The sequence below is a fragment of the Mustela lutreola genome, chromosome 15, assembly GCF_030435805.1.
Source record: "Mustela lutreola isolate mMusLut2 chromosome 15, mMusLut2.pri, whole genome shotgun sequence".
Lineage (NCBI taxonomy): Eukaryota > Metazoa > Chordata > Mammalia > Carnivora > Mustelidae > Mustela > Mustela lutreola.
In genome coordinates this window covers 45,540,839-45,558,249 of record NC_081304.1, presented here as the reverse complement: position 1 = coordinate 45,558,249, position 17,411 = coordinate 45,540,839, and the positions used below count along the sequence as shown (strand labels likewise).

Here is a 17,411-nt window from a genome sequence, read left to right as displayed (position 1 = left end):
CCCTTGCCAATGGGAATCAAGAGTGTGCTACCACTGCCGGGTCATTGTCATGGCGGGGCTGCCGCCTCAGCCCTTCTGGGGTCTGTATGGAACTCTCTGTTTGGCCTACAAAGCAACTTCATCCTCATGATGTCTTTCTTTCTGTCCTGTGGTTCTTTTCTTCCTCATCATCAGTCTCCGAAAGGTTCTATCTATACTCAGCACCTCTATGTCTTGACCCTCAACCCAGCAGTTATGGAAACTATTCTGTCAGAAGTCCCCAAGTACCTTTTTGAGGTCTCGATCCCCATTGTAGTTAGCTTCCCTATAGCATTGGGCCCTCTACCCTCAGCTACGCACAAGTGAGTCCTCATCCTCTCCCTCTCCGTTGACCACACCACCCTCCTAAGCTTCCTCACCACCATTTTCTTCTTGGTCCCCTCCTGCCTCTCTGTTACGTCTTAGTCTCAGCGTGCAGAGCAGAGTTGGCGCTCAGCAAATATTTGTTCAGTGACTTAATAGACAGTAGCAACTAGAGAATCCTCTTAAAATTCTTACTGGCTTTTAACCCTGTATGTTTGATTTCTTATCAAACCCTATCTATTAACGTATTCCCTTCTCACTTGTCTGTTCCCATTGCCACAACTGCTGTTCTGGTCCACGTACAGACTTGGATTGTAGCAGTCAAGGCCCATGCATTGCACAACTCCGGGGGTGCTGTTCACTTGGTAGTCTGAATGGCAGCTCCTGGAGTCACGTGCTACCCTGCTAACCCTGTCCACCTCAGCGCCTCCAGTGCACCTCACGTGCTTTCATCATGCTCTTCCCAGAAGAGCCACTCCCCTGCTTGGAAACTGTCAGGGCCTTTGCTTTGCTAATAAAGTCTAATTCCTTCCTATAGCATTGGAGGTTTTTTTCATCTGTTCCCAGCCTTTTTCCAGTCTCTTCTTCTCTTCTCTTTATCCCCATGGGCCTTACCAGCTGTGTGACTTTGGGAAAATTATTTAACTCCTCTAGAACTGTTTCTCCATCTATAAAATGAAAGTGGTAACAGCACCTACCTCAGAGAGTATGTGTGAAGCACCTATCTAGATACTAAGGCCCTTCTACCTGGACAACAACACTAACTGTCCTCTCCTCTCACTGTCCCCTGACATGTTCAACCCTTTCCCACTCTCGGCTCTTGGTTCATACTGTTCCCTCAGACCAAGATTCCCTTTTTCTGCCCCACATTTCCTGTTACCTGTTGAAACTCTATTCTTCCTTCAATCCTCAGATGAAACTTCATCTCCCCAGTGAAGCCTTCCCTGATACCCCTCAGGAGGAATTCATCTCTCTTTGCTCAGTGTTCCTGTGGCAGTGATTTATACCTCATTTGCGATACTTATATCACGTCTCGTATTACAGTTATTTCTGGACTTGTTCCCCGCCCGTACCCCACCCCCACTGCTGGTACTGTGAACTCCTTAGAAACAAGTATGGTGTCTTCAGCTCAGTTCCTAAGTGGTGATGAGCATCTGTGAGGCTGGTGGTCAGGGGACACAGGAGTGTGGAACTGAAGAGCTCTCACACCAGAAAGTACAGAGTGTACAGTGAATGGAGAAGCCAGCAATTTGAGGTGTGAGCATGCATGGTTGCCATAGGGGAGTACGGGGTGCCACGGGAGTGTGTGCCGTGGGGACATGGCCTCCTCCAGAGTGCCGTGCTCCGCCTGGCCTCTCCAGCATCAAGCAATACCTTGCAAATGGGAGGGGAGGTCTTGTATGAGACTTGATGTCCGGTGCCTGGAGCCGCCCCCGCTTGGGAAGCTAGTTGTCCCTGTCGCCTCCTTCGGAGCCGGCTGCTCCAGCCTGGGCACCGAAGGCCTGCTGTGGGCCAGCTGGGGCTTGAGGTTGCTGTGGCCCCTTTAAGAACGGGCCCCACATGTACCACTGCTGGCGGCCCTGCCTCCTGTCAGCCTTCTTCCTCCAGCCTCACAGCCACAGGAGGATTTCTCAGCAGAGGAAAAATTCCCCCCTTCCTCCCCCCGCCTTTTAATGCCCGGGGCCCTTCACTTCCATAATTCTTCATTTTCCAGCCTTGAACGTAAGCCAGACACATCTGTCTGGCCATATGCGTGAACCCCGGAGTCTGTGCCGAGGTGGCTGTAAAACAGGGCCGGTGAAGGCCCTTCTGGGAGAGCGTGCACATGTGTGTGCCCTCGGGCCATTGGCTCCCTGCCCAGAACCACGGGGCTGCAGCACTCCAAACCCATGTTAACCTCTTCTTCTTTTTCCTCTTTTTGTTTAATTTAAGGGGGGAAAATCCCAAGGAAAAGGTATAAATTGTCCTGGGAGTGGGGGAGAGGCTCCTAGCTGGAGAGGCCATTATTGTTGGCAGGTACCTGGGTCACACTAATACAATAAGGAAGAGAGGAGCATTGGGTGAATTTAGATTGGAGAGATGGGCTGTAAATTACACTGCTCTGAACTCCATCAGTCTCCAGGGGTGTTAACCGAGAGGTGTAAGGCAAGTCCCCAGCTCCCGGCGCCTTTTACAGATGCAGCAAAACAGGAACCACACATGTTTGGGGAAGGGGATATGAAGATGGAGTTGAAAAAAATCTTCCTGGCCCCCATGATGACTATAAAGTCCAACTGAGATCTGGGGCTGTGGCCACACCCCCACTTCCCTTCTCCCACCTAGACCCCTGGGCCCAAGCTCATCTGTGGGGTGGGGGAGGCGAGACCTGGCCTCTCTCTGCAGCCTGTCCCTCCCTGCTTCCGGCATTGCACAGAGGCTGGTGAGTGGGGCCGATTGGAGGTCAGAATAGGGGTGTGGGCAACTCTTAGAGCCTGTGCAGCTGGAGCCACGGCACCCAGGCAAGTCCCTGAATACTGGGGGGGGCCAAGTCCGCCCACCTGGGGCTTTGAGGCCACACTCTCTGGCCCAGACCAGGCTTTGCCTGTTGCCTGAGACACCCCTTCATATTAGGTCAGTTCTGCCCACCTCAGTGCTTTCTTCCCGAGTCCTTTTCATTCCCTGTTGCCATTCTTGGGGGCTGTCCAGAGACTAGAGCGCAGGGTACATGGTTTGTTGGGGAAATTGGTCAGAGGTGCTTCAGTCCTACTCAGGCCCCTGGGGCAAAGAAGTCACTGAAAATCTGCTTCTAGGCATGAGGCGTGGCTTCTTGGCACCTCGTCCTGGCCCTGTGAATCCCCCGCCTCCTCTCTGCCTCCATGAGGCTTTGCTGTGATTTGTGCTGCTGTCGGGCGGGGTCGGGTTTCCTGAGCAGTTGCAAACATCCCACCTGAAACATAACAGGCTCTTCCTCTGGCCACAGCTATTGTTTCCCTCGCATTATGGCCACAGTCTTGCTCTGTAGCCAGCAATGACATGTGTTCTGAAAATAGCTTGGCTCCCCTGTCCCCTTCCCGCCCACCCACCCTCCTGAAGATGCAGTCACTCCTTTGTGGTGGCCCCAGGAGTTTCACTCTAAATATAGCTGCAGCCCATTCACACTGCCACCCAGCTGGGGGAGGGTGGTGCTGTGGAACAATGGGGCACACACAGAGCCCCCCACACCTGTATGGAAGCTAGCGGAAGGCAGACACTCAGCCCTGGCTCCTAGCTGTCGGAGGCAGGGTGGGAGCCGGTGCACTACCCGGCCAGGGGCACGTTCACGCCGGGGCAGGAAGGCACATCAGCCTGCAGAGCTGGGCAGCCGCCCGCCCTGCTTGAGCATTTCCAGAGCCCATTCCAGCTTCTCCGCAGACTGTGGTGCTGGGCCTCCAGTTTGCCCCAGCAGCACCCACAAGCTCCTATCCTCCTCCGGAATGGTCAGGCGGTTGGCTGGAACACCCTTAGGCTGGCACTGCTTAGGGTGAGCTCAGAGGTGTCATGCTAGCCCTGCCATTCTCTTTCCATCAGGAGAGGACAGTCTTGGGCATTCTCACAACAAGAGTGAGCAGAGAGAATTCAGTTAGGTTATCTTTTTTTTTTTTTTAAGATTTTATTTATTTATTTGTCATAGAACACAAGCAGGGGAAGAAGCAGATTCCCTACTGAGCCAGGAGCCTGATGTGGGACTCGAACCCAGGACCCTGGGATCATGACCAGAGCTAAAGGCAAACACTTAACGAAGTGAGCCACCCAGGCGTTCCAATCAGATGAACTTTAAAATGCCCTCCAACTCTGAGATTCTGTGATTGCGCTCATTGAGCTCCTATAATATATCAAACTCTATGCTAGGTATTATCAAAGAAACTACAAGAAAAGAAGGCCATTCCTCTTCCAGTCTAGTTTGAAAATACAATCAGTCCTCATAAAATGGTAAGAAGTAGCAAGCAATTCATCTTCATTGTAACTTTTAAAGAGAAAGCAAGTGTACTTAAAGTTCTGTGGTACTAACTGAACATCCAGGGGAGGGATCCTAAGCAGAAACTTTCCCACGAGCGCCCACCCTCCTAAATGCGGAGGTCTACCACACCATTCCCAAGGGCGGCAGACTGCACTGCCTGCTTTCTATAGCAAATGCAGCATCTGCTCCCTTTGGTTTCTGTGGCTCAAGAAAGAACTGCTTGTCTGCACTTTTGGTTGTTATCTCACCAACTCTTCCTATTTTTTTTTTATTTCATTTCCATTTTTCATTTAAAAAACCTTCAAAGTCATTAAAGAAAATAGGTATCATGAGTTTTATCATAGAAATCAGTAGTCTTCTCTCTCACCCCTCCGCATCTCCCACTCTGCTTCCAAGTGGTTTCCCCAGAAGTCTTCCCACACTGGATCTATAGAAGGTGACCCAGGGATCTGGACAGGAAGAGAGGAAAGCCAATACCTGTGAAGTTACTGATACATGGATCAGGCATTTTCCTAGACACTTTCCCATACAGAGTGAACACGGAAGCTTGCTGTGGGACAGCATTTCTCATTTCTGCTGAAGACATGGCTGTGGCCAGAGAGGCCCAGGGATAAATGACTCCATCACCCAGGAGAGAGGAGGAAGCACCCCACTCACTCCCTGTAGAGCCCTAAGCAGGAGGGAGACCCAACACATCCTTCTCTTGATGTGGCTCTGATTCATGGCGTGCATTCTTCAAGTTCCACAGCTCCTATTTGAGCTATGTCACCTTTTATTTGTAATTCTCAGTGTCTCAATTTTTAGTGGGTCAGCATCCCCAAATCATCCCCACTGTCTAGAAGGAACTAACCTGTGAAAGAGCCTGTCCGCTTCCTCATTAGATGTTACTGTGGATTATCTCCCAGTTTCCCACCAGCTTGCTCAAGGATGCTTTCGTACTTCAGAGAAAGTTGGTTACTTAGCACCTTCCTGAAACAGAACTGAGTTCTTCTTTCCTTCCACGCTTGATGACAGCTTGGTCCTTATTTCCACTGATCTGATTCAAAACCCCCATTGCTGGGGCGCCTGGGTGGCTCAGTGGGTTAAGCTGCTGCCTTCGGCTCGGGTCATGATCTCAGGGTCCTGGGATCGAGTCCCGCGTCGGGCTCTCTGCTCAGCAGGGAGCCTGCTTCCCCCTCTCTCTCTGCCTGCCTCTCCATCTACTTGTGATTTCTCTCTGTCAAATAAATAAAATCTTTAAAAAAAAAAAAAAAAAAAAAACCCATTGCTTTCCTTGAGTTCTCAGTTCATTCTCCAAAGACCACTGTGGCCCAGTCTTAGCTGCCACAGTGGGTTCCTGTGGAACTCTCCTTCCGGGTCAGCACACTTGACTCCAGGCCAGGGCCAGTCTGTCTGAATCACAGCATTCCATTGGAGCCCCCCTCACCCCCACCAGAGGCTTCTGCAGCTTTTTACTCATACAAACAAAAATAAATCTCACTACCGGCCTCTGAACTCTGCAGCAGCTTGCTTCCCCGTCTCCCCAAGCGTCCCATGGCTGTGAGTGGGGACTTGGCACTCTCCCCACCGACATCACTTTTTCACTCCCTGCGCATCCTGTGTCCTTCTCTCACCGTGCGACCCAGAGATCGGAATGGGACGTGACGGCCGGCACAGGCGCCGTGCACAGCTGCCAGGAATCTGACGGGTAAAATCTGGAAAAGTTGGGAGGGCAACATACACACACACAGCGCCACTCAGAGAGGGCCGGAAACACAGACACCCACAGAAGAGGGCTGGTGGACTCCAGATCCCTCCTTTGGTCTGCCATTCTTTTGAAAGGGACTGGGCCAGTCTCATGACCCAAGTATGACACCCCCACAGGCCCACGGGTACCCCAGGAAAAGGGGGAGCAGCTTCGTGTCACCTCCTGAGATTCAGGAGGGCATGTGGGGAACAGGAAGCAGTTGTGTGGTGACTCACTAGGCAAGAGTTAGGTTAAGGGAAGTTGTCTGCGGGCGTCCCTGGGACCGGATGATGGCAGCACAGCTCCAACCACCCTCGTACAGCTTGAACCCACCCCACCCCCGGGGGAACCAAGGAGGCTGCCACCTCCCTAAGAGGCTGTGGCCTTTGTTCACCTTTCTGGCCCTGAGCCAGAGCTCAGAGAACTCAGAGGGTTAGAGCTTCCCTGTAGCTTGCTCCTAGGCGCTCCTTCCACCCACCCCGCCCTTAGAACACACAGGCGGGCTGTCAGCCCCCAGGGTCCCTTGGCCACCTGGCTTAAAGGCCAGGTTTTCCCAGGGTGGGATGGTACAGGGTCCAAGGAGCTCATTCTTGTTTGCGTAGCCAGTTCCTCTTTCAAGTCCAACCAGAGCTGGGCTATCATTTTTGGAAGCAGGAAAATGAAGATGTGAAGAGTCACAGTGGGACGGTGGCAGAGACCAGGTGCTCCCTTAGGACTGTAAGCCCCTGCCCTCTTGCAGTCTGTGTTCCCCCTGTCTGTTCTGGGTGTCTTTGACACCAAGAAAAATGTTCCTGGGAGTGGAAAAGCTGGATAGAGAACAGTAAGACCTGGGGAAATGAGCAGGAGGAATGCTGCTGCTCCCATGAGGAGAAAGGCTAGCAGCGTCCCTGTCCTTACAAAATGCCCGGGCTGCTGAATGATGTTGTGTGTCAATTACATCTTAAGAAAAAATAAATGTTTTTTAAAATACCCCAAGCTGAGTATAGCGGAATGCATGTCTCCCTGTAGTTGGCAGCTGCATGTGACTTGAGTCCCCTGGGAAGATGGCCAGCAGCAGGGGTACTTTCCCCTGATGAGGTGAGAGCAGGAGGAAGATTTCAGCAGAATGGGCCTCTCAGCCGCATTTCTCATGCCTGCCAGTGGCCTGTGGCCTGTGCCTTCCACCAGCTGTGGTGGCAGTGGCAGCAACAACTTAGTCATAGGAAGAGGTCCCCAGTAGGTCACAGAGAAGCCACCCCCAGCATTCAGAGGCATGCCCTTTCAGTTTTACTGTCGTTGCCAGTGAAACCTGAGCACCTCCCTCACTGACTGTTAGTGGCCAGGCCCGCCACTGTGGGACCCGTCTGAGTTGGCACGCACATCTCCTCCCCTGCCCTGAGCCTGTGTCTCTGTCCTTGCAAATTCATGTGTGGTGGAAGATCATGGCAGAGGTGGGGGTGGGGGTGAAAGGACTGGTTGCTGCCAGGTTCGTGCCGGTGCCCTCCTCCTGCTCTGTACACAGGGAGCACATGGGGCAGATGCCAGCATATCATTCTGCTTCTTAGCTGTAGTCCCTGTAAGAGGAAGCAGCGCAACAGTGACCATGGTCTGTAGGGACATACCTACCCAGAGCCTATCTCAGAGGGCCCCTGGCACTCAGGACTCTGTGAGATTTGAGAAAGTGGGGCTTTCACAGGTGAACATGGAGGTGCCCTGAAGGAGGGGAACACCCATCAAACAGACAGGGCTGTGGCCATGTGCTTTTCAAGGTGTGTGGTGCAAACCACTCCCTGGCACTATGTGACATGGTTTTCCAGGGGTGCTCAGAAGACACATCGGCTTTTTATTATGGAAGGATGGCTTCCACTAGTAAACTTGATACCGTGGTTATCATTGCTTAAGAAGTGGCTAAGCCAAAAAGAAAGTCATTTGGCTTAAAGTCCACTTAATGAAAAACGTCAAGTAAATGATGGTATAGATTGTACAGAACTGCGGCCAAGGAGCAAGAGTAGAACACCAAAGACCCATGTTTAGGAAATGCTCTGCTGGGGCAGGGTTGGCAGGGTGGGAGGTCTCACCAGCCTGGGTGTTGCTATTTGCAAGCATGTGAGTTGGGTCCGAATCCATCACCCCGTTCGGACTCCTGCTGCTGTGGGTAGTAATAATTCATTGTCGGATCACTGCTCTTGTATAGCCTTTGACTGTGACCTTTTTATTTTTTCCCTAACCACACAGTGAAATAAACTGAAATAACAAATGATACTTGTATAAAGTGTTTGCCCTAAGCCGTACCCGCCTTCTCTGCTGTCTAGATAAAGTGTGCAAAACCACTTTCATGTCCAAGGGACCCTACTGTCCCTTATTGACTTTTAGCCCAGGGTCTTACTTTCAGAAACCTGTTATTTTTAATACCGTTAGGGTCCTCCTGTCCTCGGCAGGGTTTTAGTCACATCCCATCCCTCAGGCCACTTAGGCCCTGTGGATTTTTATTGCAGTACTTCGCCCAGCCCTTGGGTCGGTCCCTGCTGGCAGTCCCTGTGGAGGGGAAAGAGTTTCGGGGGCAGGATGCTGACACACTGTGAAGTCAGGGCCCTGGCTCATCCAGCTACTTGCCTACTCACTCTGGCTCACTCACCGTTTTGTGTCCCTGTAGGCTGTCCTGGAGGACCAGAGTCAGATGAGGCAGATGGAGCTCGAGATCAGACCCTTGTTCCTTGTACCAGACACCAACGGCTTCATTGACCACCTGGCCAGTCTGGCACGGCTGCTGGAGAGCAGGAAATACATCCTGGTGGTGCCCCTCATCGGTGAGTCAGGCCAGAGCACCCCCGCATGTGTGCTGCACACACGTCTGACGGCCCCGGGGGCCGGGCAGCCCGAGAGCCCTGCTCTGTGTGTGTGACAGGATTTGCAGGGAAGTAGGGTATGCGTGGGGCAAGGAAAATTGTTTAATAATCAAAGCAGTTCGAATTATTATGGCTGATCCATGGCTTAAACTGCTTGAGCAAATGGACTCCTGTGTCCCAGCAACCAGAGGCTGCCTGAGCCCAGCCCTTGTTTTTATCCTTATAAAGCTTGCAGTAAAACAGCAAAGCTGGTTCCCGTTATTGGTAAACACTCAGCCCTGGCAGATAACGGCAGTACTGCTGGGTGGTCTGGCAGGGAGGCTGGGAGGATTTTGAAGTGGTTAGATGCCTTTGGTCTGATTGTCTTGTAGCTTTTCATGATCATTCTGTTGGTTCGAGGTAGCATTCTTCTGGCCAGTGTCACCCTAAGGCCAGGCTGACGGAAACCCTCCAGAGCAAGCCCTTGGCTCATGCCTGTGGATTCCTGCCACTTGGGCCCTTACCACTGTCTGGTCACTGATGCTGGTGCAGGGTCAGCATCTCAGGACCCAGCTAGCTTGCTTCCACCCTCAGGCCAGAAGAGCCCAGCTGGGCTGTCTCCAAGGGACTGTCTAGGCACTGTCTTAGTTCTTAGAGCTCTGTGGTGGGTCAGCCTGAGGATGGGCTTTGGGCCCTGGGCTCCTAATATAATTGATACAGTGAATATGGCTGATGGCTATCCTGTGGAGGGAGAGGGTCTAGGAGGTGATTGGTTTTTCAGTGTCCCCTTCTCAGCAGCCACTTGGAGCAAATGGGATCCTTGGGATCCTTGTCTTCTGGAAAAGCTGCCAGACTGGCAGTCTGCCTGCCAAGCCACCTCTGACATCCATGCCAAGATGTTCCATTGGGCCTCCCCTCCTAGTCCCAAGTGTCTTAGTGCCAGATGAGGTTGGAAACAAAGGGCAGGAAACATCCGCCCCTGCAGAGGCTATAGAACCCTGGGGGGTTGTGGGAAACACGTTAGCACCACCTGAGAATGTTGGCACTGAAGCAGCCCTCGTCCCGCCTCCACCCTCCCTGTCTTCCTTCCCCCTCCCCATGTGGCCTGGCCAGAACCTCTTAAACCCGGGCCTTTAGACCTAAGGGAAGACTTTCTGTTCTTCAGAAGTAGAGCAGCAAGACCATCAGTTTGTTCCAGCTTCCCCTCTTCCCTCACTGCATCCTGGGGTGGGGTAGCTAGCAGGATAATATGTCTCCATGCTTTCCTACCCCAGGAGATTTTTAGGGGAAAGAGAGTGAGTGGTCACTTTTCCTCATGGCCAGGAAATGGTATAACTGAGCGAGGTTGCTGACGTCTGAGGAGCTCCCAAAGACTTGGAAAGAGCCTCAGACACCATGTCAGGCTAGCAAAGGTTCTTGATCCCCAGCACTGATTGTGCCCCTCCTGTGTGCCAAATCTCCTTATTCCTGCGGGGGTCCAGGGAAGGGCAGAGCTGGAAGCCCTTGGCCTCGAGGAGTTTGTGGTTCAGTAGGGAAAGCCAGATGTGGTGCGGAGGGAGCAAATACATGCACAAACACACATTGGATAAATAGATGCCCCCTCGGGTGCTGGGAAATAACAACACCTGTCCGTCTTCTTGCCTCTTTGTACTCTCTTCGGGGGTAGGGGGGCAGGGCCCTCGACTCTCAGGGGCTGTACAGGTGACTCCTGTTCAGGAGTGAGTCCTGTTCAGAGTGAACCGAGTGAGGCTCCCTCAGTTCATTCCCATTCTGGGTCCAGAGCACAAAGGGTTAAGCCAGCCGCCTTCCCTGCTTATTTCTTGTGCTCTTTAACCTGCTCCTGCTCCTTAGGCCTGACCCTAGCATCGAGAAGCCCCGCCTGGTGCAGAAGCACAAACAAGCTTCCCCTTTGAAGCCTGTTTAGTTTGGAAGCAGGAAAGGAGATTTTGGGATGGAATACCAGTTTTTCATGTTTGATGTTCTGTTTACTGTACCGTACACCATCTACCACTACTTCCCAGCCTCAACCATACACTGTGTGGACATGCAGCAGCCTCAGGTTGTGGAAAGCATGGGCTCTGTGTGTGCGTGTGTGTGTGTGTGTGTGTGTGTATTCCCACATGGGCCCTTTCCAGAAAGTGTCTCTGAATACCCAGACAGTGAGTGCCAGTCTCACCATGGAACAGCATGCTCAGGCCGACTCCCCGGGCCATGAATCATTGCACTGAGGAGAGGCCTCAGACCCCAAACTCTCCCAGAGCCCCCAAGGAGTGCATATTTCCCACTTGACCTCAGGCTTTTGGCTGGAATTTTGGAAAGAATCTTCACCAGAAAATGAAGCCATGTCCCAGACACATAGGCAGGCAGTCAGGCAGACACACACACACACACACACACGTACACACAAACACGTGCAGTATCAGAGGAGTAGATGTGCCAAGGGCATGGTTTGAAGGACACCAGAGTCCTTGCAAGTAAGGCTGTGACTGTTGCTTCCCACTCGGTGACCTCCCTGCTCTCTGCCAGGGGATGAGGCATAGAACTTTGCCCCTGTGAACAGCTGTGGCTGGGGATCCAGACTGATGAAGGGGAGTGCCTCTGGTCCTTTAGCTGTTACCCTTGCCTCTCCTGAGAGACCCTTTCAACTTAATCCTGTAACTGAGGAATATGATAGCAGAGGGGCCAGGTTTCTTCCTCTGGATACAGCAGCTCTAGAAGATCCTGTAGGTTCCTTGGAGGACGGTGGGACCCAGGGGAAGAGACAGAAAGATAGAGCTCTTTGTCATTGGAAGACTCCCATGGGGCAAGGTAAAGACTGTGGTCTGCAAAGGGGCTGGCAGGGAAAGTGAGCCGAGGGTGAAGGCAGATGTAAGTGCTAATCGCTGAGGCTGATGATATCTTGTGGGACTGTGTCTCATCAGTGATCAATGAACTGGACGGCCTCGCTAAGGGGCAGGAGACAGACCACCGGGCGGGGGGCTATGCCCGTGTGGTGCAGGAGAAGGCCCGAAAGTCCATCGAGTTCCTCGAACGGCGATTTGAGAGTCGGGACTCCTGCCTACGGGCCCTGACCAGCCGTGGCAATGAACTCGAATCCATCGCCTTCCGCAGTGAAGATATCACTGGCCAGCTGGTAAGTCCTGGGGCAGAAAGGGAGAGCCCATAGTGAGCCTCAGAACAGGGTCTCCGGGTGCTCAGGGACCTCAGGCAGCTGAGGGGGGCAGCCACCATCCAGGCCCAAGAGGGCCAGTTCTCTGTCCCTTAGATCACTCTTGGTCCCCACCACGCAGGACCAGAACATGGGTGGGAGGGACTCTGGGATGTGATGCTCCCGGGACCCCAGAGGCAAAAGTGTATCTGTGCCTTCTCTGAATGGCGCCCCCTCCTGCCCAGTGGCCCTTCTCACACTTTCTTCCTCCAGGGTAACAATGATGACCTGATCCTCTCCTGTTGCCTCCACTACTGCAAAGACAAGGCTAAGGACTTCATGCCCACCAACAAAGGTACAGCTTTGCCTCTGCCTCAGGATCATCCATCCTTCCCTCTCCCCCTGCCCTACCATCGTAGGGAAGGGTCCCCTCACCAGCTCTGGCCTGGGGAGTTTGACGCAAGCCTCAGGCCAGCCTTCTGGAAATCCCACCTCGCTGTCACGGCTCCCCCACTCCCAAGTGGACCCTGGGCCAACTAGGGGTGGATCTAGCCCTGGAAGCCGGGCTTTAGGCAGTGAGCTTTCCCACTCGGCATGCATCCATTTCCTTTCTTGGGTCCTCAGTGAGACTTCTGACAGCAAGAATGTCTTTATGATTCAGTGTAGCTTATTCTGGCCACGGTCTCCTGAACCCAGCCCTCTGGAGCTCTGAGAGGACAGTCCCCACTGGTCCCTAGGGTTTACCTCCCTTTTCTTGGCCATGCTTACCCTCTCAATTCATCCCTGAATGTTTACCCTCTATGGGGCCAGTAGTGGAGGTACTTCCCCAGTGAGTAGTGGGCCTTTCCTTCCTGTCTCTGTGTCATGTGCTGTGGCACTTTGAAGGCATTTGACAGCTAGAGGACTGAGCCCTCAGCCCAATTTTCAAGGCCTTTTTGGCAGCCAGCAGTCCCGTCTTTGAGCTGGAGGCCCACCCTGGGACTCCTCAAGGTGCATCAGCACCTCCTCCTCAATCCAGAATGCCTTCCCGCACAGCCCCTCAAGAGTCAACAGGGCTCGGGTTTTCTGCTCCCGGCTCCCAGGAGTCTGATATTTCTTCCTAGGACGTCCCCATTCTGTGTCAGCTTACAGGCTTGGGCATTCTTAACACTTGATTTATATCTATGTATAGGTGACTCCGTTTTGTCATTTTCTTTTGGTGGTGGTGGCCCAGCTCTCTTACCTGCTCAGTTTCCTAGCCCTGGCTTCCAGGCTGGTCGGGAGATTGTCTTCTCTCCTCCTGCTCCTGCCACGAGTGTCACCGCAGCCCCTCACTCCTGCCTGAGTCTCTGCCCCAGGGGCTGAGAAAGAGCCTGCAGGTGCTGTTCTTCAGAGGGGTCCTGCACGTTCTGTGCCTCAGGGCCAGACCTAGAGTGAAGTTGGGTAGGAAGGAGTCCTAGCTGAGCCAAACGGCAGAGCTTGGGCTCTGCTCCCAGGCAGCTTCCTAGAGGGGCACCTCCTGAGGGAGAGGTGGGCGGCATTGCAGAAGGCCTTGTTGGGAAGTACGGTTCAGATCCTGCTATGGCCCCACCCAGCTTCAGAGCTGTTTCTTTCTCCGCAGAGACACATTTTGGCTTCAGCTTTACTAGTCTCTCCACCCCCCACTTCACCCCAAACAGCCCACAGGAACCCATTGCCATCCTGGGGACCGCCCCTATCACAATTACATCAGCAACAGCTAGTGTAATCAAACCCCATTTGTCAGTGTGAATTCTTAGCAGATTAACTTGTCAGATTCACAGAGAAACCGTCACTAAATGTTTATATGTAAACGATGTTGAATTTTAAAATCATGTGGATTATGGCGGATGGGGCCTGACAAGATGACGGTCTCTGGTTTCTAACAAAGTGAAGTTACCAGTGTCAAAACAGAGGATGTTTATTGTTAAAAATGTCTGAAAGTATCCACAGAAACCCCTGCAGACCCCTGCCAGCAGTGCTGGGCCTTAGTCGACTATCCTAAGGCCTAGGACTCTCTTGGTCTGAGCCCCAGGACAGGAGTGGTGGGGCTGCCTGGAGCAGCCAGCTGGAAACCCTGGAAAGCACAGCATGGCACCACCCATGCCCGAGGGGTCTGGCCCAGCCGTGGAGCCGAGCCATCTGAGAGCATTCTCTCTGCTCCTATGGCCTTCCTTACCCCATCTGCCCATTGCAGCCCTCACTCCTACCCATTCTCATCTCCCACCAGCGTCAGCCTCATGAGCCTCTCCCCACTTCTTCCTCCAAACTCTTCCCAGGCTGACAGCCAGTTCTCAGCCTCCCTGCCTGGAGCTGGCAAGCCTGAAACTGCTCAGGTCCAGACCTGGACATTTGCAATTGCCCAGCCCCGCCAGCCCCCTGCAGTCAGTAAGCCCTGCAGGACATTTCCTGTGCCTCACTGTCTGCCGGACCTCCGTCAGGAAATACCCAGCCTGGGGCTGAGGAGTGGGCTTGCCACTGAGCGGCCTGACCAGGGGTGGGGATGTCATTTGTGTGGGTGCTTGGCCCTGACTTAAATCCTCCCGAGTACTTTAAAAGGTTAGGGAATTAGGAGAAGAGAGGTAGTGGCGGACATCTTGCTAAGAGGTCACCTAAAAAGAACAAAGGCTGCTTATGCTGATATAGAAAGAGCTTTAAAATACATAACATCTGAGTAAAGTAGATATGGCTAGTATGATCGTAATGTTGTTGGGAAAAAGCTTATGTAACAAGTATATATGCTTGCACATGTGCTTAAAAAAATCCAGAAGTCTGCATAGATCTAGCCCTGGGGAACAAGACAGAGACACACAAAGGGAGAGCACTAGGGGGATGGCTTTGAGTTTTCTTTTCCTTTGTCCTCTTCTGTACTGTTAGAGGTTCTCACCATCTACATTGATTACTTTCATGTAAATAGGGGAGATCAGCTGGCTCTCCTTCAGGGCCATCTTGGCACAGTTCTGCTACGGACCCTTGCCCTCCTCTCCTCAGAGCTCCCTTGAACTAACCCCTCTTCTCACATCTGGGAGCCTGGATTCACTTTGGGTTCCACCTTGAGCTTTCTGCCTCTTAATATCTAAAGCATTGACCTCCCAGCCTTGGAGGGAGAGGATGTACAAGAAGAGAAGAGTAACTATGAGCCCAGGCCCAGCCATATTGTCCAAAAGAGCAGAAGGAAAGGGGCTTCCTCTGCTCCTCTCGGTTCCCGGGGGACGGGTCTGGGGTGGCCAGTGGCTTGGGCAGACCTCTGGACACGAGGCAGCACGGTCCCAGGCTGGAGGCGGGGTCTGAAGCAGACAGCCAGCCCTGGGCCCAGCATTATCCCATTTCAGCCAGGTAGGGGAGGGATACCCTGGCTGGTTGCGTGAGAGAAAGACTTATAGAAGGGCTGACCCTGACCACTCCCAGGCTGCGCCCCCCTGGGAGAGAGGAGAGGCCGCCTGTGAAGTGAAGGCCGCCCTCAGTGAAGTCCTTCTGTTCTTTCATGCCTACAGAGGAGCCAATCCGGCTGCTGCGGGAGGTGGTGTTGTTGACAGATGACCGCAACCTGCGCGTGAAGGCACTGACAAGGAACGTGCCTGTGCGGGACATCCCGGCCTTCCTCGCGTGGGCCCAGGTGGGCTGAGGGGGCCGCACCGGGGCCCCCTGCCATGGAACCATTCCTGAGAGGCCACCAGGCGCCCAGCGTAGCACCGAAGATGCCCACGTGCCTGAGCCACCAATCCACCCAGACAATAAACCATCCTCTTCAACCCACGCCGTGGCCATGCTGTGGGGGAGCTGCTCCTCACAGAGCCCCTCCTGAGGGTCAGGCGGAAGCTGCTGGGACCCTCCTGGGCTGCCAAGATTTAGCAGGGAGGTGGCTGGCTGCAGTGACATCAGTGAGAGCAGGTGGGTGAGCCGGAGAGGCTGCCCACGGTCTCAGCCTTTCTCCCTCCCCCTGTCTAGTTCGAGGGCTTGCGGAAGGCCTTCTCAGCCCAGGGACTCCGCCGCTTTCTCAGCTGGAGATAGGGCAGGGGGTTGTGTTTCCATCAGGTGCAGGTGAAACGATAGGCCCCCTTAATCTTCAGAACCCCTGTACCAAATGTGTCCCAAGAGGCTTTTGGTCATGCCATGAAGAGAATGCCCAGGGTGTGTCTCTGAGACCTGGATTCCCGGATGGACCCAAAGTTGGATTCTGGACACCATGTCCCATAAAGCAGCCCTAGGCCCCACCTTTTCTACCCCCTACCCCCAAACACACATCCATCCTGCTGTTCTTCTTCCTGTCCTCCTCATTCTGGGTCCATTAATGCTTTGTCCCTTGTTCCCCCTTGGATAGTCATGGGTCTAGAGGGAAGGGACATCTGGTCTTGGGCTCATGCTTCCTGGGAGGCCTTTGCCTGCTCCTCTCACTCATTGGCCTTCCTTTTGCTCTAGTTCCCATTTCATGAAATTTCCTCAGATTCTTCTCAGTTCCCCAGTCGTCTCTCCTCCCTGTCTCCTCCTGAATCATCCCCTTGGCCTCCTTGCCTTTCTAGTTGATTCCTCTTACCTCCCTGATCCCCTCAAATTCTTCATCTCAGGTCCTTGCCATTGGGGTTCCCAGTCTGAATCTTCTTCCTCTTCCAGTACCTCTGCCTTCTCTGTGCCAGGAACCTAACAAAGCTTTCCTTCCCTGACCTCCTTTCTCAGGCCCCTGTGCTCTGAGAAACTTCCAGGCTCCTCCAGCCCAGCCTTGAGGGTAGGGTGGGCCAGTGCCTGAGAGGAGCATTTGCCTAGCCCAGCGCATACACCCTTTCTAGCTTTGCCCTAGAAGAACTTGACACAGGGGCATTATGGCCTTTAAGGTTTTTGTTGCCTCTCTAGCTGGCACCTGTGTCCAAAGCCTCACTCGAGGGGCTTCCTACTGGGAATGGGTTCTCCCAACCCCAGGACAGGGATGAAAGGAACTTGGAGAAAGACAGGACTTTGAGAAGGAGCCAGGAGTCAATTTTGGTGGGACCAGAGGGGGAATCCCCCAGAGCTCCCTGTTTGGACTGTGCAGCCTTCCCAGAGGATGGGAGCACAGCTGTACCCTCCCTGAGGCCCAAGATTATACCAGGAGGAGGGGGTACTGTGCAGGAGAGCCACCAGTGTTTTGGGGTTGTGAGTCCCCCAAGGGCCTCAGAAGACTGGCTCTTGGGGGTAGAGGGTCCCAGCCTCTCTTTTGAGATCCTTTCCCCTGAATGAAGGCCAATGACTGGGTGGGTGGGAGACCCATCTCCTCTCTGTCCCATTTGCAGCACTGGTTTTGTTTCCTTAATAAATTTTTAGTTATGAACATGCCTGACCTCTTGCCCGTCTGTCTCTGGGACTGGGGAGGGAAGAAGGTCCAAGCGTCTCACTGCACCTGTATGAGGGTGCAGTGTCTGGCCCCTCTACCCACCCAGGTCCTTG

General features: G+C 53.3%; 1 protein-coding gene across 2 annotated transcripts in view; it reads left to right on the top strand.

The window, feature by feature from the left end:
- The window catches only part of SMG6 (SMG6 nonsense mediated mRNA decay factor), a 249,835-nt gene extending 232,540 nt beyond the window's left edge, over positions 1-17,295 (top strand). For both annotated transcript variants that reach the window (XM_059150396.1, XM_059150397.1), the window contains exons 16-19: positions 8,677-8,830; positions 11,770-11,981; positions 12,270-12,351; positions 15,488-17,295. In XM_059150396.1, coding sequence (XP_059006379.1) covers positions 8,677-8,830; positions 11,770-11,981; positions 12,270-12,351; positions 15,488-15,618 — 579 coding nt within the window. In that variant the 3' untranslated portion in view covers positions 15,619-17,295. The remainder of the gene's footprint in view (positions 1-8,676; positions 8,831-11,769; positions 11,982-12,269; positions 12,352-15,487) is intronic.
- Positions 17,296-17,411: the final 116 nt, after the last annotated feature.